At 38.3% G+C, this 23,370-nt stretch overlaps 1 protein-coding gene across 2 annotated transcripts in view; it reads left to right on the top strand.

The window, feature by feature from the left end:
• The window catches only part of LOC101842056 (UDP-glucuronosyltransferase 2A1), a 29,213-nt gene extending 23,890 nt beyond the window's left edge, over positions 1–5,323 (top strand). For both annotated transcript variants that reach the window (XM_021226071.2, XM_040747306.1), the window contains 3 exons: positions 243–330; positions 865–1,084; positions 4,152–5,323. In XM_021226071.2, coding sequence (XP_021081730.1) covers positions 243–330; positions 865–1,084; positions 4,152–4,428 — 585 coding nt within the window. In that variant the 3' untranslated portion in view covers positions 4,429–5,323. The remainder of the gene's footprint in view (positions 1–242; positions 331–864; positions 1,085–4,151) is intronic.
• Positions 5,324–23,370: the final 18,047 nt, after the last annotated feature.

The following is a 23,370-nucleotide window of genomic DNA, read 5'->3' as shown; positions in this document are numbered from 1 at the left end:
ATTGGGAAGCACCTATCTGCCAGCCCCGCCCATCCTTGCTCCTGCCTCACTACTGGCCAGCTGTTCCACTCTTTATTAGGACCACCAGGTGTTTTAGACAGACACAGTAATACAGCTTCTCAGAATTAAACAAATGCAATAGAAACAAAGGTCACACATCTTTACATCATTAGACAAATGTTCCACAGCATAAACAAAAGCAACACACTTTAAAATAATCTACCATACATTGTCTTCCACAGGTTTTGTGGCGATACAAAGGGAAGACACCAGCCACATTAGGATCCAATACACGGCTGTTTGATTGGATTCCCCAAAATGATCTTCTTGGTAAGACTCTGGGGCTAGATAAATCTTTGTAGACAAGAAACAAGTTAAGCAATTACTTAGCATCAAGTCAGTTGAAAACATCCGGTAATTTTAAACTTTCCTATATTACCTCCAGTTTTTCTTTTTTGATAGTACTGGTTACTTACTCCAGGACAGAATGCACACAAAGCAAATGCTCCACTGCTGAGCCACACATTGCAGTTCTTCACCTCCAGATTTAAGACAGATGCAATTAAACTGTGTAGATCCACAGTTTCCCCATGCACAAGAGGAAATCTAAAGAATCTCATCGACCTTCAAGTTTCCATCAGATGTGAGACATTTTACATCTCTGTAACACCTTTAGACAACGAAAAAGAGTTCATTTCTCCTTTCTCTGGGAGTATAGTTTCCTGGAATAGTAATGCCTCATATGCTCAACATTGACAGAAAATAGTGCCTTATAATGTAACACTTTGTCCCTTCTACTTCTTAACTTCTGTCAACTAATTAGTCTTAAGACTATATCCATTCCTTCCTTTGTCCTTGAAATAGGACATCCCAAAACCAGAGCTTTTATCACTCATGGTGGAACAAATGGAATCTATGAGGCCATTTACCATGGGATCCCTATGGTGGGACTCCCCATGTTCGCTGATCAACCTGACAACATCGCTCACATGAAGGCCAAGGGAGCAGCTGTGGAGGTGGACATGAACACAATGACAAGTGTAGATCTGCTCAATGCTCTGAGAACAGTCATCAATGTCCCATCGTAAGTGTTGAAGTTTTATAAGTCCATCCGTCATAGTCAGGCTGTTCATTGTTTTGGAATATGGCCAAAATTTCGTGCTTTTGAATTTGATTTAAACTCAAGTAACCAGAGACAAATGTAAACACAGCTTCTTTAATTTTTAACTATCCTAAAAATTGAAAATACACCTGCTTTAGATAGTCAGTCACTATATCTTCCACCTATAATATTATTAGCATGTATTCCTATATAGTTTTTATTTTATAAACATAAATAAGAAATTAAGCCTTATAAACCATTCAGCATAGACAAAATGGAAGTGAAAATGTTCTCAACATTAATCATACATAAATAACAATTGACGCAGTGTGACTAATAATTAATGTTAATACTTCTGAGTATTTTGCAATTCTCTGAACATTATAAAACTCTTAATTAAGAAACAGAATTATGGGTTAGAAAATATCAGTAATGCTTAGTATGAAATTTTATCTTTCATAAATGTTTAATTGCTGGTAACTTGGCTCATTTTATTAAATGTTAAAGTAGGGAAGTCTATTGGCCTCTCAGGCATCAGTCTGGGATTCAAGAGCTCCCCCTTATCCAGTCAGCTGTCTTTGTGGGTTTCACCATCATGGTCTTGACCCCTTTGTTCATCACTCCTCCATCTCTGTCACTAGGTTCCAGCAGTGCAGTACAGTGTTTAGCTGTGGGTATCTGTCTCTGCTTCCATCAGTCACTGGATGAAGGTTCTAGGATGGCATATAATGTTCATGGGGACTGGTTTGGTCCTATGTTGGTTAAGCTTAAATTTAGTAGTTTCTAGCTGTTGAAACTACTTCCTCTGAAATGGATGAACTATGTAAAACTTCATCTTGTTATGGTTGTAAGAACTTAGTTTGGATCAGATTTCTGCAATAAAGTTTTCAGTGCTTATGTTTGCAAAAAAGTAGGGAAATTTATGATTCTTTTCAGCTCAACTGCACAGACTGGTCACTAGATTTTATGCTGGATTTTTAAAACCACTTATACAAGAAAATAGAATCACAGCCACTGTCATAAAATTCCACCTACATACTAAAATACATGTCATTTGAAATATCACATAAACTCCAACCCTAATACCACTACTGATAATACCTAAAATCACAAGGATGTGTAATTTGCATTCCAGTATCTAATTTCAAAAAATTAAAAGTATGAAAGACTATGTATTAATGTTTGAATGATAGTGATTTTAATTATTTGGAATATTCTGAGAGTCATATTACATTACTTTTACAATGTGAAATGGTATGTGAATATGGTCATTGAATAACTTGCCTTATTTATAATAAAAATGACAATTTTTGGTATTCATAAAAATGCTATCCATCAAACATGCAATTTTTAAAGTTAAAGTAGTTATTGAAAATATTAACCAAAACTTTTATTCATGAATAAAAAAAAACCTTTACTTAAAATCCATTGGAATGAACATGTAAACTACTACATTTAAGTGGCCATAGTTCAACACAACTGAAAACAAGTAGATACTTTTTTTTAATGGATGGGGAACACGGCGAGGGGTAGGGGGGGAGTGGGAGCTGGGAAGAAGGGAAGATGAGGGGGTGAAGAGGAAGAGAGTTGGTCATGGGGGAACAGGAAGTTGAGTGGGTGGGGGTAGAATAGGGGGAAGAGGGAATCATAGGATAGAAGACAGATCAGGCACCAGAATGACCTCGAGTGATCTAAAGGGATAACACCAATTGGCAAGCTAAGCAATAGTGGAGAGACCACCTCGAATGCCCATTCCTGATAATGAACTTGATGTCTATAACCATCCGGGAGCCTTCATCCTGTGACTGATGGAAGCAGAGGCAAACACACAATTAATCACTGAACTGAACCCAAGGAACCCAGTGACAGAGAGAGAGGAGTGATGAGCAAATTGGCAAAGAATGGGCTGGCAAAACCAGCAGAGACAGCTGATCTGAACAGGGGAGAGCTCTTGGACCCCAGACTGACAGTGGGGAGGCCAGCATGGGACTGATCTGGACCCCCAAATGTGAGTGTCAGTGAGAAGGCCTGGGCAACCTATGGGGCCCTGAGCTGTGGATCAGTGTCTATCCCTGGAATACAAACAGTCATCGTGTGCCTATAGCACAAAGAGGGATGCTCTCTCAGCCTGAACTCTTAGAGGAGTGCCTGGACCCTACCCAGAGTAAAATGACAGACTCTAGATATCCCCTATGTGGAAGGATTTGGCAATAGGGTGGGAGGGTGGGGGGGAAGGGGAGTGCGGGAGGAGGGGAGGGAGAGGGAACTGGGATTGACATGTAAAACAAGGTACTTAAAATTAAAATAAAAAATGATAAATAAAAGAAAAAAATAAAGTAAACAAGTAGATACTTTTAATATCATATTTTTATTTTTTGAGAATCTTATGCATTTATATGTGATATTTTGATCATACTCATCTTATATCCTCCCCCAACTCTTCCCAGATCCACTCCTTCCCACTTCTTGTCTGATTTTTTTTTAATAAGCCACTTTGCGCTGTGCACGTACGCATGTGTTTGGGTTTATCCACTGGAGCATCGTTAACACAGGAGAAGCCAAACCTTTAAAGAAAACTGACCTTCCCTTCCGTATCTGCTGTCACGTGCCACAGCTCTTCCACTATTGTGCACGAAGAAGAATATATGTAAATAAGACCCCACAGAGGCTCTTGAACACCCAGCTCCATTCACTTTTCCCTAGCACTAAGGATGTCTTCAAAGCAACAGGACATCGCTTCCCAAACCACATTACTTTCCTCATGTCCATGAATATACTCTGGAAGTTTACGCAATGATCAAACTTAAGTGAAATTTATTAATTCTTCATTAGTTACTGAGAAACTCCAAGAGAAAACATAAGTTGCTTTCCACATATTTATCTCTCTCTGTTGTTTGTTTTGGGTTTTTTTGGGGAAGGGGTGGGCTCTGGATGCTGTTTGAGAAAAGTTAAAACTGTTAGGTCTGTATAAAATGTTCTTGCGATTAAAAAAATCTATTAGTTAAATATGTATCACTTTTAAAAATGTTCCTTTGTGCATTTTTTCAAGTTATAAAGAAAACGCCATGAGACTATCAAGAATCCACCATGATCAACCAGTGAAGCCCCTCGACCGAGCTGTCTTCTGGATTGAGTTTGTCATGCGCCACAAAGGAGCCAAACACCTGCGTGTGGCAGCACATGACCTCAGTTGGTTTCAGTACCACTCTCTGGATGTGATTGGGTTCCTGCTGGCTTGTATGGCATCTGCTGTATTCTTGGTTGCAAAATCTTGTTTGTTTGTATTCCAAAAGTTTGTTAAGACAGGAAAGAAGAAAAGGGACTAGATCAGGGAAAAGACCACAAAGGTCTCTCTGGGTTTGCTAAAGAACTAAATGTAGTAGTCCTACTACTTAGAGGTACCTGGAGCTGTCAATCACCCATCCTCATTCCATTTTCAAGCATCACATTGCTAAGCTAGCCTGAAAGTAAATTCTAAGATGCAACCTAATCATATTTTCCTAAACGTGCCTTATATCTCCCTTGCTACTTCAGTGACAGTCCTAGCACTATTGCTTTAAATATGTTCTTTCCAGGATGTTATTTAAAATATAAAAAAATGATAATTGATAGCATTCTGTGTGGGAAGGCACACAGGGTATATTGAATTTTACTTAAGAGTCACAGGGGTCACATACATGGGGACTCATGGATCACACAACTGGAGCTCTAAGCACTGGGATTAGTGTACTGTGAGAAGGTTCATCGTTTTCTTTTTTAAATAAAGACCAGTTTTTGTGATTCTCTGATATCCCAGACATTAGAGGATGAACTAAAGACTGTGATAGCATAGCGAAATAGGAAAAGTATATAAAAATGATAGCACCTTTCAATTGTGATGGGCTAGTCTCCTGCTGTTTACTGAAATATATATATGTTTATGTTGTCCTGTGAAAGGTTTTAGAGACTGTCTTTGAGAGAGGAAGGGATGAACTAAGCCATTGGTTTTTTTTTTTCTCTCAGATAATCATTGCCAACAATATTTGAAAGGTTACGTCTAGAAAAAGTAAAAACCTATGTAATATTGAAAACTGTAGTAATTTCTTAAATTTTAACTTGCAGTGCTTGTAATAGTTCTCTGTAATCCATTATACATAAAAATCATATTGCTCATAATCTATAATGACTATGTATAGTCAAATGTTTAATTTTCTGCAAAAATAAATACTTATATTGACATTACTGTGCTATTTCCTAGTCTCCATTTTCTATAAACTTATAATTTAACCATAACTGTAAGTATGTATTAGGTTATCAAATTTACTGAGATGACAGGTGTCTAAATTAAGGAATAGGGTACTTATATTGACATAGAAGAGGCCTGAAGTGATAGAATTGATGCTAGGATGGATTTACTAATAGATTTGCTTAAGGAGCATTGACTAACACAAAGGAAAAATTCAGCTAAAGGAGTGCTGCCTCCAGGGTCAGTAGTGCACAACCCAGACCTGTTAGAGACCAGCAATGTCTAAGATGCTAGGAGACTGAGGTTTGTTCATCATGATTAACCTCTAATTAAGCTCCATTCCCATAACAATGGAGACATCCTGACTCACAACCAGCACTCAGGCTCATCCTCCTATCCCAAACATACCTCAAAGGAGAAGCTTAAGTATGTCTAGTAATGAATTGAGACTCTACAGGTATCACTCTGTCTGGCTCTCTCCGGTGGCTACAAATCATCCACATGTAACCTCATGCTAATTAATTTTCACTCTTACCTACTTTAACAATGAAGATGCTGAGATGTGAAAACTATAACTAGAAATGTTTGTATCTTTTCTCCAGTTATAACACACAATAAGAGAATTGCAGATAGAATTAAAAAGAAACAAATATTATGTAAAAATGTGTGGTGGAAGGGGCATTTTAAGTAGCCAAAATGTCTCATAATCCAACTCAACAACATATGTATGGTACTGCCAATACTCAAACAACAGAACTTGCATATTCCCTCTGAGAAAACTTGGATGTAAAAGTTAGATGAGAAGGGGATATTAGTATCACCTTTGATACATAGAAAATATATTTCAACACTATTCAGCACAGCACATTAGAAATGATTATTAATAACAATGGCTATTATAACTGCCTATGGAAAATAGACATCGGTGCTGTTTTTACTGCACCTTGACTATATAATCACACTGAAAATCAAATAAACAATACTGTACAGATTTGTGCCAATGCTTTCTGAAGGAACAGCTCAGTGTTTAAGACCACAGGTTGCTCTTACAGAGGATCTGAGCTGTGTTAACAGCATTCAGGTTGAGCAGTTCACAACTTCCTGGGATTGTGACAACCTCATCTAGAACCCACAGTACCTGAATTCATGTGCAAGCATTCCCACCGAAGCACACACATATACATATGAGTAAATCCTTAAATTTTTATCAATGCACTTCAATTGTATTAATATCTTCAAAAAGAAAAAGAGTTGTGGATATGTATAATTTTAAGAAAATGGGGAGGTTATTAAATGCATGATCTGAGACAAACTGATTTTTCTCATATATTCACCAGCTTTTGAAAATTCATTGATGACATCCTCAAAATAGATAATTCTTGCAATTTGTATATCATGCTGACAGATGCATAATTGTATGACTGCAGATATACAATCAACCATTATACCTCCCTGCCACAGTTTCTCCTCCCTTCACTCCTCCCAGTACTCCCTACTTCCCATCTTCCCCAGATCCTCTCCCCTTACACTTCCCTTCAAAAAACAGCTGGCTTCCAAGAAACAACAGCAAAACACAAGATTTCTATTTCATTAGGGATTATATGTCTGTTTAAATTGCTTATCTGTTCTTGATTAAATTTTCACAAGTGATATCTATCCAGAAAGTTGTCCATTTCCTTTAAATTTTCAAATTTTGTAGAGTACAGGTTTTCAACAATCCTGATGACTCTCTGGATTTCCTCACTATCTGCTGTTATGTACCCCTTTTATTTCGATTTTGTTAACTTGCATGTTCTCTCTCTGTCTTTTGGTTACTTTGGATACAGTTTTGTCTATCTTGTTGACTTTCTTGAAGAACCAACTCTTTGTTTCATTGATTTTTCGCAATGTTTTCCTGGTTTCTACTTGATTGATTTCAGCCCTCAATATGATTAGTTCCTGGTGTTTGCTCCTCCTGGGTGAGTTTGCTTTTTTGTTCTAGAACATTCAGTTGTGCTACTAATTCTCTAGTGTGACTGCTCTCCAGATTTTTCATGTGGGCACTTAGTGTTATGAACTTTCCTCTCAGCACTGCTTTCAGGGTGTCCCATAAGTTTGGGTATGTTGTGTCTTCATTCTCATTGAATTCCAGGAAGTCTTTAAATTCTTTTTTATTTCTTCATTTACCCAAGGATAGTGCAATTGTGCACTGTTCAATTTCCACGAGTTTGTAGGATTTCTGCAATTTGTGTTATTGTTGAATCTAATTTTAATACATGGTTGTCTGATAAGATACAGGGGGCTATTCCAATTTTTTTGTATCTATGGAGGTTTGCTATGTTTCCTATTATGTGGTCAATTATAGAGAAGCTTCCATGTAGTGCCGAGAAAAGTTATATCCCCTTGTGTTTGGGTGGAATGTTCTATAGATGTCTATTAAACCCAGTTGGGTCATAACTTCTATTAGTACTTTTGTTTCTTTGTAAAGTTTATGTCTGGAGGTCCTGTCTAGCAGTGAGAGTGGAGTGATGAAGTCTCCTACTACTAGTGTGTGAGATTTTATTTGCGATTTGAGCTTTAGTAATGTTACGAATGTGGGTGCCTTTGTATTTGGGGCATAGATGTTCAAAATTGCGACTTCATCTTGATGGACTTTTCTTTTGATGAATATGAAATGTCCTTCTTTATCTCTTTTGATTGATTTTAATTTGAAACCATACCTGCTTGTTTCTTGGGTCTGTTTGATTGGAAAATCTTTTCCCAACCTTTTACTCTGAGGTAGCGTCTGTCTTTGACGTTGAGATGTGTTTCTGGTATGCAGCAGAAGGATGGGTTCTGTCTTCATATCCATTCTGCTAGTCTATTTCTTTTTATAGGCATGTTGATACCGTTGACATTGAGGGATATTAATGACCATTGATTGATGATTCTTGTTTGTGCTTGATATATTGGTAGTGGAGTTATTGTGTGTAGGGTCTCCTCACTTTTTCTTTTGGTGTTTGGTAAAGTAAGATTATCTATTGCCTGAGTCTTTGTGAGTGTAGTTATCTTCATTGGGTCTAGGTTTTCCTTCCATCACTTTCTGTAGAGCTGGATTCATATTGTGTAAATCTGGCTTTGCCATGGAAAATTTTGCTTGATCCATCTATGGTAATTGAAAGCTTTGATGGATATAGTAGTCTGGGCTGGCATCCTAGTTCCCATAGCATTTGTAGGACTCCTGTCCAGGATCTCCTGGCTTTCATAGTTTCCATTGAGAAGTCAGGTGTAATTTGGATAGGTCTGCTTTTATATGTTACTTGGCCTTTTTATTTAGCTGCTCTTAACATTTTATATTTATTCTCTATGTTTGATGTTTTGATTATTATGTGATGAGGTGACTTCTTTTTCTGGTCCAGCCTATTTGGTGTTCTGTAAGATTCTTATATTTTCATAGGCATATCTTTCTTTAGGTTAGGGAAGTTTTCTTCTATGATTGTGTTGAATATGTTTTCTGTACATTTGAGCTCCACTTCTTTGCCTTCTTCTATACCTATTATTCTCAGGTTTGGCTTCTTCATGGTGTCCCATATTTCCTGGATATTTTGTGTTAGGTATTTTTTGGTTTTGAAATTTTCTTTGGCTGATGACTGTATATCCTCTAATGAATCTTCAACACTTGAGATTCTCTCTTCTATCTCTTGTATTATATTGGTGATACTTGCATCTGTAGTTCCTGATCATTTACCCAGCTTTTCTATTTCCAGCATCCCCTCATTATGTGTTTTCTTTATTGTTTCTATTTCATGTTTCAATCTTTCAATTGTTTGAGTTGTTTCCTTCATTTGTTTGGTTGTTTTTTATTGGTACTCTTTAGATTCTTTCAGAGATTTGTTTATTTCTTGAATTTTTTTGGTTCACCTTTTCCCCCATTTCATGTATTTTTGTTTGTTTTTTCTTCTATTTCTTTAAGGGATTTCCTCATTTGCTCTTTGAGGGTCTCTCTTCATAAAATAATTTTTAAGGTCTGTCTCTTCTGCTTCGTCTATGTATTGCTTTTCAGGTCTTGCTTGCGTTGGGTCACTAGATTCTGGTGGAGTCATGTTGGCCTTTCTATTAGTGAGGGAGCTCTTACTCTGTCTTCCCATCTATTCTTCCAGTGGGTGCAGGTGGGTCATTTCTGTCTTCACTGGTCTCCTTGTTTCCTGAATCTGAATCTGAAGCTGGGGTCTCTGGAGGCTGGGGCATGGAAGGGCTGATGCCTTTCCTGTGTGAGCAGGTCCTCGGGATGCCAAGAGCAGGGTCCCAGGAAGATTGAGGGGATGGGTGATGGGCAGGGGATGGGGTGTGGCCCCAGGGAGACCCAAGCTCACCTGAAGCTGGGGTAGCTAGAGGTAGGGTCTGGAAGGGCTGATGCCTTTCCTGTGTGTGTGGGTCTTCTGGGTGCTATGAGTAGGCACCGGAAGACTGAGGGGATGGGTGATGGGCAGGGGATTGGGAGTGGCCCCAGGGAGACCCAAGCTCACCTGAAGCTGGGGACACAGGAGGTTAGGGGGTCTAGAAGGACTGATGCCTTTCCTGAAGCTGAAGCTGGGGACCCAAGTAATGTTTCTTTTACGAATGTGGATGGCTTTGTATTTGGGGCATAAATGTTCAGAATTGAGACTTCATCTTGGTGGATCACTCCTTTGATTAGTATGAAGTTATCTCCTTCACCTCTTTAGATTGATTTTAGTTTAAAGTCTAATTTATTAGATATTAGGATTGCTACCACTGCTTGTTTCTTGGGTCCATCTGTCTTTGGACATATTCAGCAACATCTGTCTTTGAAGCTGAAGCATGTTTCTTGTATGCAGCAGAAGAAGGGATTCTGTTTTCAGATACATTCTGTTAGTCTGTGTCTTTTTATGTTAGTTAAGACCATTAATATTGAGGGATATTAATGACCATTGATAGCTCATTCTTGTTTGCTTTGGAATGGTTGGTGGTGGTGGAATTGTATGTGGATTTCCACCACTTTTTCTTTTGCCTGTTGGTAAAGTGGGATTATCTATTGCCTATGTTTTTCTGGTTATAATTAACTTCATTGAGTTGGAGTTTTCCTTGCATAATTTTCTGTAGGGGTAGATTAGTATATTGTTTGTTTAAATCTTATTTCATCATGAAATATTTTGTTTTCTCCATCTATTTTTGGAAAGCTTTGCTGGGTATAGTAGTCTGAGGTGGCATTCGTGGTCTCTTAATGTTGGTAGAATATCTGTTTAGAACCTTCTGGCTTTCAGAGTTTCCATGGAGAAGTCAGGTCTAATTCTTATAGGTTTGCCTTTATATGTTACATGGTCTTTTTCCAAGCTACTTTTAATATTCTTTCTTTATTCTGTATATTTGTGGTCTTGATTATTATATGTCAAGGGGATTTTTTTTGGTCGTCTCTATTCAGTGTTCTGCAAGCTTCTTCCACCTTTATTGGCATGTCTTTCTTTAGGTTGAAAAACTTTTCTTCTATGATTTTGTTGAATATGTTTTCTGCTCCTTTGAGGTGGGTTTCTTCACCTTCTTCTTTTTAAACTTTTAAAAAATTATTTTTAAATTTAAATTAGAAACAAGGTTGCTTCACATATCAATTCCAGGTCCTTCTCCCTTTCCCTCCCCTCCTCTCATGTTCTCCCACCAACCCATCGAATATCACCTCATTGACCCAGGGAGGGTGAGGCTCTGCATGGGGGTGTCCATAGTCTGTCATTTCATCAAGAGCAGGGTCGAGACCCTCCCCTAGGAGTCCAGGGTGAGAGTGCATCTCTCATTGTTGGATGGGTGCCCAAAGTCCATTTGTATACCCGGGATAATTACTGATCTACTACCCAAGGCCCAATAGATTACCTAGGCCTCCTCACTGACACCCAGGTTCAGGGGGTCTTGATCAGTCCCATGCTGGATTCCCAGGCATCAGCCTGGGATTCAAGAGCTAACCCTTGTCAGGTCAGCTGTTTCTGGGGATTAAACCAGCCCAGTCTTAACCACTTTGCTCATCATTCCTCCCTCTCTGTCACTGGATTCCTTGACTTCAGCTCAGTGTTTAGCTGTGGGAGTCTGCCTCTGCTTCCATCAGCCATTGAATGAAGATTATGTTTCCCAGACTCTCTGGTCATGGGATTGTAGGCCGGCACTCCCCAGATCTATGTCTAAAATCCATATATGAGAGAGTACATGCCATGTTTCTCTTTTTGTGACTGCGTTACCTCACTCAGGATGGTTTGTTCTAGTGTCATCCATTTACCCTCAAATTTCAGGATTCCATTGTTTTTTTTTTTTTCTGCTGAATAGTACTCCATTGTGTAAATGTACTGCATTTTCTCTATCCACTCTTTGGTTGAGGGGCATCTAAGTTGCTTCCAGGTTCTGGCTATTACAAATAATGCTGCTATGAACACAGTGGAACAGACATCCTTTTTTATGAATGTGAATCTTTTGGATATATGTCTAAGTGTGGAGTTGCTGGGTCTTGTGGTAGGTTTATTCCCATTTTTCTGAGGAATCTCCATACTGATTTCCAAAGTGGCTGTACGAGTTGGCACTCCCACAAGCAGCTTCACCTTCTTCTATACCTATTATTCTTAAGTTTGGTCTTTTCATGGTGTCCCATATGTCCTGGCTATTTTGTGTTAGGGATTTGCTGCACTTAAATTTTTCTTTGGTAGATAAATCTATTTCTCCTAGTGAGTCTTCAAGGCCTGGATTCTTCCATCTCTTGCATCATGTTGGTTACACTTGCTTCTGTAGTTCTTGAACATTTACCGCGTTTACCCAGCTTTTATATTTCTAGCTTTCCCTCAGTTTGTATTGTCTTTATTTTCTCTATTTCAGTTTCCAGGTTTTGAACTGTTTGAGTTTTTCCTTCATCTGTTAAATTGTTTTTCTTGGCTTTCCTTGCTTTCTGTAAGAAGTTTGTTGATTTCTTGCAATTTTTGGGTTATTTTTTGTTCCATTTCTTTAAGCCAGTTTCTCATATCCTCTTTGAGGTCCTCTATCATTTTCATGAAGTTTTTAAAAAGTCATTCTCTTCTGCTTCATCTGCGTTGAGATGTTCAGGGTTTGCTGGTATACAATCCATTAGCTCTGGTGGCATCATATTGTTTTTCTGTTGTTGAATGTATTTTTTTTTTTGGTTTTTACGAGACAGGGTTTCTTTGAATTGTTTTGGAGGCTATCGGCCCAGCCCGGCCTTGAACTCACAGAGATCTGCCTGCCTCTGCCTCCCGAGTGCTGGGATTAAAGGCGTGTGCCACCACCGCCCGGCGAATGTATTTTTATATTGTTGTCTTCCCATCTGTTCTTCCAGTGGCTTCAGTTGGGGTGTCTTTTTCTTCTGGTGTGTACAGGTCCAAGGTTCTCTTCCAGTGGTTGTAAGCAGGTCCAATACTCGTATGGGTTTCATGATGTGTGCAGGCAGGTCTGAGACACTCCCTCTACTTGTGGGTGGAAGCGGGACTAGCACAGGGGTGTCTGCATATTTTGGATTGCTTGGAAAGCTGGGTGTGAGTTGACCTGCCTGCAGTCCCCAGGCCAGGAGATGATAAAGAGATAATTTTTTTCTTTTTTTCTTTAAATCATAGTAATAGTAAAGCAACTAAGATACCCACCATTCCTCATTGTTGATGACAATGATCTCTGGTGAATACAGTGAAGATCTTCCTGGTCCTCATAAGTTGTTTATTGTTTTCATGACCATAACAATTATAGAAGTCTCTTGTTTCTTCAGAGATACGGGTAGTCAGATTCCTGTAAGAATCTAAACGAGTTTCTCAGGCAGATGTGAAAGATGTTTTGTAGAAAACTGGTTCAGTCTTTTTCTAAAAATACACTAATTAAAATAAATTTCATTTAAAATGAATTCTTTCAAGTTTTCTTTGGTTGTTGAGCTTCTGTCAATGGTATATCCAATTATACTAGTAAATTTTGTCTTGCTTATTTTTTTAATCCCTTCCTGCCCCCAAATCTGGATTGTTGTAGATACTGTAGACTATTGAGTGACTTATTTACTCAGTTTATTTACTAGCTGGTATATATGGGTATGGAGTCACATTTGTAGTTTTTAGACTTTCTTACATTGAAGGTTGACTATGTGATAAAATGGTTTTCCATTAAGTCTTTCCCTTCAGTGGTTATAGGTTTAATCTTAGTATATTTATGTAAAACTTCTAGTTTAATCAGCTGTTCTTTCGGTGATCTCTCTAATTTTGTTCATGATTTGCTGATTTAATATTTAATCTTTCCAAAGTATCCCTACTAGTCAGATCAAAGGTCCAAGACAGAGTCAAGAATCTACTGAGAAAACTATCTGGATCTTCATAATCTATTTTTTCCTCTCTGTGATAGAAAACAGCACCCGCACCCTTGTAATATGCCTGGGTCCAATTACCTCTCTTAAAGGATAATGTACATATTTTACTCCACATTATTCCATCTCCCTGTGAATATGCTGAAGACACAGGAGGTGAAGTTGAAGCTATTTGGGGTCAAAAGGAGCACTTGTAGATACACAAAGAGGCTGAAATTGTCCTTGGAAGTTCAAGAGGGTAAGTAGAAGATTTTGATTCCACTAAGACATGAGATCCTTGAAGAAGGGGTTCCTCCAGGACATCTGTATTTTCCAGGTTAATTATTTTTTATTTTCCTTGCATGAAAAAAAATCTTGGGTATTACAGCCACAAAAGATTATACATAAGGGATCTCAGATTCTTTTGTTTAGAAAGGATTATTTATGCAGTATTAATAAGTACAGTATAATAGTTAAAATCCAAACATCATGTCCATCTTTCCCATCTCTTTACTGGTACTGGGGTACACCTTATTGCTGGACATGCCCCAGAAGAATCTCTCTTTAGGACACTGAACATCTTCAGTATGTTACCTTGATGCCATTTTAGTTCCCTTAGCCTTAGTGTTGAACTCCACCATAGTTTATGCCCCCTTCTTAGGTGTTCCTGGATGTGGTAGTTAACTGTGACCACCTTTCAATTCAGTAAAATGATATCCATCCCATGACCTTCATATGACTCACGTGTCCACTTCCTAACTGAATTAAGGTTGTGGGAAAAGTGTTTCTAAAGTTTGGAGTGATTACTTATTATATATATAATCCTCATCACAGCAGAATCCTACAAAGTTATCAGCCCAATAAGTCAAGCAAGTTGTATGGACTCAAAGGGTTTTCTTCTTCCTCAGAATGTGGGAAAGTGTGAACTGGGATCCACACATAATATATTTCATCATTTTGATATGGTCATTTTTCTTTAACTTGTGTTCTTCTATTCATCTAGCTTAATTGTCTTAATCTAGGTTTCAACCTGACACTCAGATGGTATGCCTGTTATCATTACAGTGTGAATTTTAAAATACCACATTTTGTCTCTTTTTAAGAAGTTTAGTGTAGAACTGTTAAATAACTGGATCCAAATCTTCATAAGTATTTTTATGATTGTAACCCAAGAGAAACATTCTATGGCCGCTGTATCTGACAGACACCTTGTCCTCTATATTTTAGTGTGGCCTTTAAAGAACGGGTAAAAATTATGATGTTGTCACCGGTTTTTTTTTACATTTGGACTCCAGTAATATGACTTTGCATTCTGTGATATGTTTTACAGTGAAACACTAGATAAGAGAGTACAGTTCATGATAAGCTAGTTGTTAAACATTATTTTAAAGTTTATCAAAGTATATCTTTATATATACTTTGATAAAATATACTTTGATAAACTTTGGAGTTCAGGTAAAACTCTACAAGTAAAAGTAATAAAGTGTTTATTAATAACTAAGTAGTGAACACTATGAAGTCATTTTGTCATTTTTAGCACATGTTTACAATCATTAAACTCTTGGGAGGCCTTGCTGGTCAAATGTTGCAGACTACCATGACCTGGCAGCTCTTTCTAAACTTGTTAACATGGAGGACTCCTTCCTTGGTGAAGACTTCCTGCCTCTACCTGCCATTATTTGGAGAATGCCTCTAAGTCTGGAGGCCTGACCTTATCTGAAAACTGTCCCTAAGCTAGGATGCCCAATTTACAATGAAGGACCACAATTATTGGAAAGGCTTAGCAGATGCTTGTAAGAATGGAATCTAAATTGGTCCAGAGGTAATGCTTTCTCTAGCAGAAGTCTGAGCTGGGTGGACTAAAATAAAAGAAGTTGCAGGACCAGAAAATAAGCAAACAACAAAGTCCTTGAGTAAAGTTGTCTTAGGGGATTTTCCAGAATACTCTGTGTTGAATGATTAACCATCTTAGGGCTTCCTGTAAGGTACGTGACCCTGGAGTCACTGTTGGACAAACTTTCCATTCAGGAACCTGAACCTTCCTCATGGCATAGGCCAAAAGTGAATTTAATAGTTCAATCCCAAGTTAGATTTGTGAATAAGGGCCAGGAGGGAAAAAGATGGTATAATTTGTGTTAATTCAGGAATGGAGCATTCATCTAAATGTGTACCCAGTTCTTCCTCTTGGGAAGGATGCTAATAGCTAGTACATTTCCAGGGAAATTAAGTCTGTGTATCCTCCTGCAATTAAGCTTATTTTAGGTCCCATTCTTGAGCAAGTGCTAAGTGCACATAACACTTTTTTGGTGGGGGAAGACCAAAATGTACCATTTAGTGAAATTTAAGAGATAGAGTACAACCAATTAAACCATAACCACAAAGTTCATATGCGGCTGTATTTCACACAGCCATGCTCAACTTAATCAATTGTGCTTCAAAAGGAGGGAATAGTAGGAAATTCAGGAAGACGATTAATGTTAAGGACCAGGCAAATACCATCATGATTTCGTTGTTTAGTTTATGTCTAGATTTTTTTTCCTGAAGTGATGTTTTGGAACTTCAATGGACACACACACAAGTCTTCTGATTTTTCTATTGGCTCAAGAAGAATTAATCCAGCTGTCTAGCCCAATGAACTTTAGCAGGTTGAAGTGATCATGATGACAGTGGAAGTCTCTTTTCCATTTTGATTAAAGTTGATGTGGTGGGTAAGATAGAATTTGTCCCTAAGATAATTGTCATGACTTCCCATTCATCTTTTCAATTCCCTTTAAAGGTTTCACTGACAATTTATATATGGCTTCTTCATTGCACCACTCCTATTAGAGACATTATCTATTTTTACTTTGCCTTTCCATGTACCAGGCTTATTTTCTTTGGGGCCACCAACCAGCTCCTAAATCATGACACAAAGACTTACTATTATGCTAGGGCTAGATTAGGAACATTTCTGGCAAGCTCTTTTAATTTAAATTAACCTGTTCCTTTTTATCTGTCTTATGCCTTGGGTGTTTTTTTTACCTTTCTTATTCTGTATATCTGACTTTCACTGTTTCTCTATGTCTGACTGGCTGTCATCTGCCTGGCATCTTGCCGTATGAATTCTTTAATTCTCTGTTCTTCTTCTCTCCTTTCTTCTTTAGCCTAGATTTATCTACCTGTTTTGCTCCCTGCCAGGCAGCCCCATCTATCCTTTCTCTGCCTAGCTATTGACCATTTGGCTTTTTATTAGACCAATCAGGTTCCTTATGCAGGCAAGTGAAACAAATGCAACTAGTCTTTACATAATTCATGACACATCCTTACCTCCTTAACAAATTCAGCATAAACAGAAGTAGCACACCTTTACACAGTTAAAGTAACATTCTACAGCAAAAACAAAAGTAACACATCTTTGCCTAGTTAAAATAATATCCAACAACACTCCCATTCCAGCAAGAGTTGTAAACCAAAATTATGGTTTGCCCACCACTGTAATAAAATAAGCCACATTTAAGATAAATCTAGTTTCTTATAATGTCTAGAATTAATTAGTGTGGTAGTTTGAAAGTGAATCCTCCTCATAGGGTCATATGTTTCAATACGTGTTCACCATTTGGTAGAACTTCTTGGTAATAATTAGGAATGTGGCTTTGTTGGGAAGCTATATCTCTGTGCTGAGACTGAGGTTTGAGAATAATCATTCTATTCCCTCTTTTCCCTCCCTAAGTCCTATATGTGGATCAAGATGCAAGCTCTCAGTTGTTTTTGCCATCAAGAATTTGCTCCACTCTCATTGGTCATTTATCAGAGCAACAGAAAAGTAACTAATATAACCAGCATCCCTCAGTGGCAATCACATGATTCTCTGAGGGATACAATGCTGACGTTCCTGATCCTTGTGAGTTGTTCATCCTTTTTGTGACCATCAGTCTTTGGAAGTCTCTTACTCCTTCAGATACATGGGTAGCCCCCACGGGACCATTGAAAGGAACCGATTCTCTCGGCTGCCAACACACTAGCTTGTGGAACAAGCACTGCCTTCACTGCTGCTGCTGTTGCTGTTGCTGCCACACGTTTTTTTCTGCAAGGAACTCCACTGCCCGGCCTCACATTGCCAGAAAGCTTCACCTCTAGGTGTTCATTCCCCTTTCTGTCCATAAGGTTCTGTGGTTGTTTTGCTAGCCATGGGTTTCTGCAATCTGGGCAGGTTCCCCCCCCCCCATTTTAACAAAAGCCCACCCACTAAGTCTCTGCACAAGCTGCTTAGAATTTTTCAGATATTACTTGGGAAATACCGAGCTTTTGTGGCTCTGTTTGACCACATGCCTGTACCATCCGTGACCAAGAATAATAACTGCAGGTAAAAATCCTCTTCTCAACACGAGTTAATTGGAGGTAAGTCTTGCATCCTGAGACTTTAATCTGGTGATAAGATTACCTACTCCATACTATGGCAGATAATCTAATGAGACAGAATGTTAGGGATCTCATTGCTTATTTCTTAAATGACATCCTGGGAGAGAATTATGACATTCTCCAAATACATTTGTATCTGATGCTAACGATAGCTTCACAATACATATAATATCATGGAAGAAATGGCTTAATAGGGAGGAAAACTGGGAAATTATGTAAACGATTGAAAAATTAGAGTCAAAATTTCAAAATCTTGATGTCAATGGGGAAATGTCTAACAAGGTAGATAACTTAGAACTTAAAACAACTGCCCCAATGTCCAAATAAGTCCATTCTGAATGACATTATCAGGCTGACAGAAACAACTCATTCCATGTCTGATGATTGATTAATAGAACTCAAAGACTGGAACATCAGATCGGTGAACTTATTGAAACAATTAATTCCATGTCTGAGGATAATACCAGAAGCACATATGGATTGTGTGGATCCAAAACTAGACTGCATTCTGGTTATTTTACCATCTAGAGAATACCCTTAAGGGATTTTGATGCAGAGGGAAGATATCATACTAGAATGGATATTCCTGCCACATAAACAGAATAAAAAAACTGAAGACACATATAGAAAGCATTTCTGATTTGATTTTAAAAAGGTAAATTAAGGCTCCCTAAACTAACTGGAAGGGACAGAAATTATTGTATCTTTAACTAATAAAGAAATTTCCTCCTTATGGAAGGATAATCAATATTGGCAAGGGGCTTGCAGTGACTTTTTGGGAACGATTAGTAACAATTATCCCAAAACAGAGAGAATCAGGAAAACAATTTAGATCCTTCCATGTATAGTAAGAAAAACACCAATCTCCGGAGTCCCTACATTCTACACTGATGCAAACAAGTCAGGAAAGGCAGGTTATAAATCAGGAAATATAAGTAAATTAGTGCAAAGCCCTTACAAAGGCAGAGATGTATACAATCTCATTGTACTTATAGGTTTTACAGAGCCTCTCAATATAGTTACCGACTCGCAATATGCAGAGAGAGTCATCTTACACATTGAGACCACTGAATTTATTCCTGATAATATGGAATTAACTTCACTGTTTATACAGTTGCAGGAAACTATTAGAAATAGAACTCATCCTATATATATATATATATATATATATATATATATATAGCACACATCAGATCCCATATGGGTCTGCCAGGTTCTCTAGCATAAGGTAATGATAAGATTGATTATTTATTAATAGGTAATGTGCTAGAAGCTTCAGAATTTCACAAAATCCATGTTAATAGCAAAGGCTTAAAGGAGGATTTTTCTATCACTTGGCAATAAGCCAAGAAAATAATAAGAAACTGCCCCACCTATTCATTCCATAATAAATTCCATTATCAGCAGAGAGTAATCCAAAAAGTATTGGCAGAAATGAAATTTGGCAAATGAATTTGTTTCACTTTCCAGAATTTGGAAGTTTAAAATATGTGCACCACACTGCAGATGCATTTTCAGGGTTCCAATGGACTACTGCCCTTAGCTCTGAAAAGGCTGATTCTGTTATCACACAACTCTTAGAGGTGATGGCCATTATTGGTATACCTTCACAAATAAAAACTGACAATGGTCCAGCATATGTCTCCAGAAAATTTGAACAATTTTTTCAAATATTAAAACATAAAAAACATAACTGGCATATCATACAATCCCACAGGACAGGCAGTGGCTGAGAAATCTAACCACAGTTTAAAAGAAATGCTCCATAAACAGTCAGGGGGAACAAAGACCCCCTAAACACAGATTACATAATACTTTATTAACATTGAACTTTCTTAAAGCTAATGAGAAAGGACAAACAGCTACAAAAAGACACTGAACTACAAAAAAAAAACCTGTACTAAATCGGCCAGTGTTCAAAGATGTTATGATATCAGTTTGGAAAGCAGAATATGTGTTACATTGGAGAAGGGGCTTCACCTTTGTTTCTGCAGGAGAAGAAAAGCTTTGGATTACATCAAAACTGATCAAGATTCAATCCAAAGAAGAGAAAACTTGGGAGGAGGAAAGATTACAGCTCATCCACAAAGTCATATTCTACGATGTGTAAGGAGACCTCACAAAAGAAAAGGGAAGTGTTTTGTAGTTGTCTTCACAGGAAAACCCATCTCCAAACAGTGAAAAGGTACTGAACATATGGATACCTAAAGAGAGAGGGTGGCTACTCAAAAGACCATCAAACACAGAAGAATCTAATGTTTGGTATCAATGGCTAATTCTCTTAACTTTGTCCTCATGATATTTATTTCTCTTTACTTCCTAATACTCTTTTGGTCCCAATTCACTGGCTTTGGAGTTGGATTTGGCTCTCCTCCTCTAAATCCAAGCATGTTATTAAAATAAAATCCAGAGTTCCTATATTATATCAAGGAGCCAATTAATGTAAGACAGAAGAAAACAAAATATAGAGACTGTCATCTGTTTATACTCGGTTCTTTCTCTGACATTCTAATTTTTCTCATATTTACTATCTTCCTTATTGTTGCCTTTCCTGGTATGCATACGTATAAAAATTTAAATGTCTTTGTTGACATTAACATTTGAGTTTTCCCCAGAGAACATAGAATTTCCTAACTGTACTCTTCAAAAATGTTGGAAAGAAAATGGGGCCCCACTTGACTGCCTCCACTTGATACGACTTGATGCATCTGAACTGACAATTACCACCCTGAAACCGGTCTTAGACTACATCGTTCTACACAACTCCAGTTTTGTAATCCATAATTATGTAATCCATAATTAACTGATATGATGCACCTTCTACAATCTGGTGAGAGCCTCAGACAAGAGCTTCAATCAACATTATAACTTCAGTCAAGAACTTCAATCAAGCACCTCCTGTCAAACAGAGACTGGGTACAAATGTTGTAGCTAGTCCACTTGAGACTCTCACTACACTAACATTTTCTTCCTACAGGATCCCATGAGGTTATCATGCTCTTATTTCAGCAGGAAGTAATTTTGAGAATACTATGTCTCCCCTTTCCCTACTGTTGATATTAAAGGATAATTTACATCTATTGGAGTTAGTTTTCAATTATTTAGGGTTGGGATTAGAAGGAGGTATACAGATTTGGGCATCTCTTTCAGATAAGTTTAAGGTTTTGATAGGATAGATATTTTAGGACAGGATATAGGTACATTATAATTTATTTATCACCTTCTATGTATATATGCTTTATATATGTTTGAGACAATTTAGTTTGGTTTCAAGTCTAAATCTGTTAAAAGTGGAATTGTAGAGCTAAAGGGAAAGAGAAGGGGGCACTTGCTCTCTTATCAATTTTTCATATTTAGCACAGTAGCAAGCCATTTTAAGGATAAAATATGGATTGACAGACTGATAATAATTATGACCGACATTATATTTATCCCAGTTAAGTTGTTTGTGTCTGTATTAATTTCTTCTATTTGCATCCTTTCCAAAGTATTAGTGAACAGGGTCCTAATTCCCTACATTGAGATTTTCCTATTTTTAAAATGGGAAATGCTTTAATATTATCCTTTCTCCCTTTTTAAATGTATTTTAAGTTTATGTTAACTAATAATGAATTCACTCATTCATTTATTTAATAACCTTGTTTACCATTTGAATGTTCCCAAGTGTCTTACCAGTTCTGAAGTTGGTCCTCAGAAGACTGGGTTGAGCAGATCTAGTGAGAATGTTTGACCAGCAGGTGGCATAGGCCCAGCACCAAGGCAGCTCAGACTCAGCACACTGAACCACACCAGATTCTGCTCCAGAGCTTGCTTAAGCTGGCTGAAATGGACCTGGGAGTGCAGCCGCATGCTTCATTAGATTCTGCTCCAGGACTTGCCAGCTCTGAGAAGAATTCACTTGGGAGAATAGAAGCACACTGAATTTTGCTCCCCCCACACACTGCTCTGGATTCTGCTCCCCACACAATGCACCAGTGAGAGGAATCAGCCTGCGAGGGTAACAGTGGACCAGGAGTCTGTGCCTGGGAAGGCATGTCAGAATCGAGATGAGGAAAGGGTGAGGTGTGTGCCTGGAACTCTCTGCTGTTGCTGCAAAATTGCACATCTTTCCATAGCTGAACAAGGCCGCACATTGGGCACCAGATGAAAATGATTCTTTTTTTGCTTGTTTGTTTTGTTTCTTTATTCTTTTCTTTTTTATTATTTATTTTTAAGTTTAAATTTAGATTAGAAACAAGGTTGCTTCCAAAGCTAGTTCCAGGTCCCTCTCCCTTTCCCTCCCCTCCTCCTGTACCCTCCTCCCAACCTCCCCCCCAATATCCCCTCATTTCCCCAGGGAGGGTGAGGCCCTCCATGGGGGTGTCCATAGTCTGTCATTTCATCCAGGGCAGGGCCTAGACCCTCCCCCAAGAGTTCAGGGTGAGAATGCATCTCACAATGTTGGATGGGAGTCCAAAGTCCATGTGTATACTCGGGATGAGTACTGATCTACTGCCCACGGCTCAATATATTACCTAGGCCTCCTCACTGACACTCACATTCAGGGGGTCTTGATCAGTCCCATGCTGGATTCCCAGGCTGATGCCTGGGATTCAAAAGTTAACCTTTGTCAGGTCAGCTGTTTGTGGGGGTTAAACCAGCCCAGTCTTAATCCCTTTTGTCATCAGTCCTCCCTCTCTGTTACTGGTTTTCTTGAGTTCAGCTCAGTGCTTAGCCATGGGAGTCTGCCTCTTCTTCCATCAGTCACTGAATGAAGTTTCTGTTTCCCAGACTCTCTGGCCATGGGATTGTAGGCTGGCACTCCCCAGATCTATGTCTAAAATCCATATATGAGAGTGCATGCCATGTTTCTCTTTTTGTGACTGTGTTACCTCACTCAGGATGGTTTCTTCTAGTGTCATCCATTTGCCTGCAAATCTCAGGATTCCATTTTTTTTCTGCTGAATAGTACTCCATTGTGTAAATATAGCACATTTTCTCTATCCACTCTTCAGTTGAGGGGCATCTAGGTTGCTTCCAAGTTCTGGCTATTACAACTAATGCTGCTATGAACATAGTGGAACAGACATCCTTGTTGTATGAATGGGCATCTTTTGGATATATGCCTAAGAGTGGGGTTGCTGGGTCTTGTGGTAGATTTACTCCCATTTTTCTGAGGAATCTCCATACTGTTTTCCAAAGTGGCTGAACAAGTTGGAACTCCCACCAGCAATGGAGGACTGTTCTTCTTTCACCACATCCTCTCCAGCATAAATTGTCATTGGTGTTTTTGATTTTAGCCATTCTGACAGGAGTGAGATGGTACCTCAGAGTTGTTTTGATTCGCATTTCCCGCATGGCTAAGGATGTTGAGCACTTTCTCAAGTGCCT

This window comes from Mesocricetus auratus, unplaced genomic scaffold, assembly GCF_017639785.1.
Source record: "Mesocricetus auratus isolate SY011 unplaced genomic scaffold, BCM_Maur_2.0 Super-Scaffold_100006, whole genome shotgun sequence".
In the NCBI taxonomy this organism is placed as follows: Eukaryota; Metazoa; Chordata; class Mammalia; order Rodentia; family Cricetidae; genus Mesocricetus; species Mesocricetus auratus.
The sequence above is the reverse complement of the archived record's forward strand: the minus strand, read 5'-3'. Positions and strand labels throughout refer to the sequence as shown.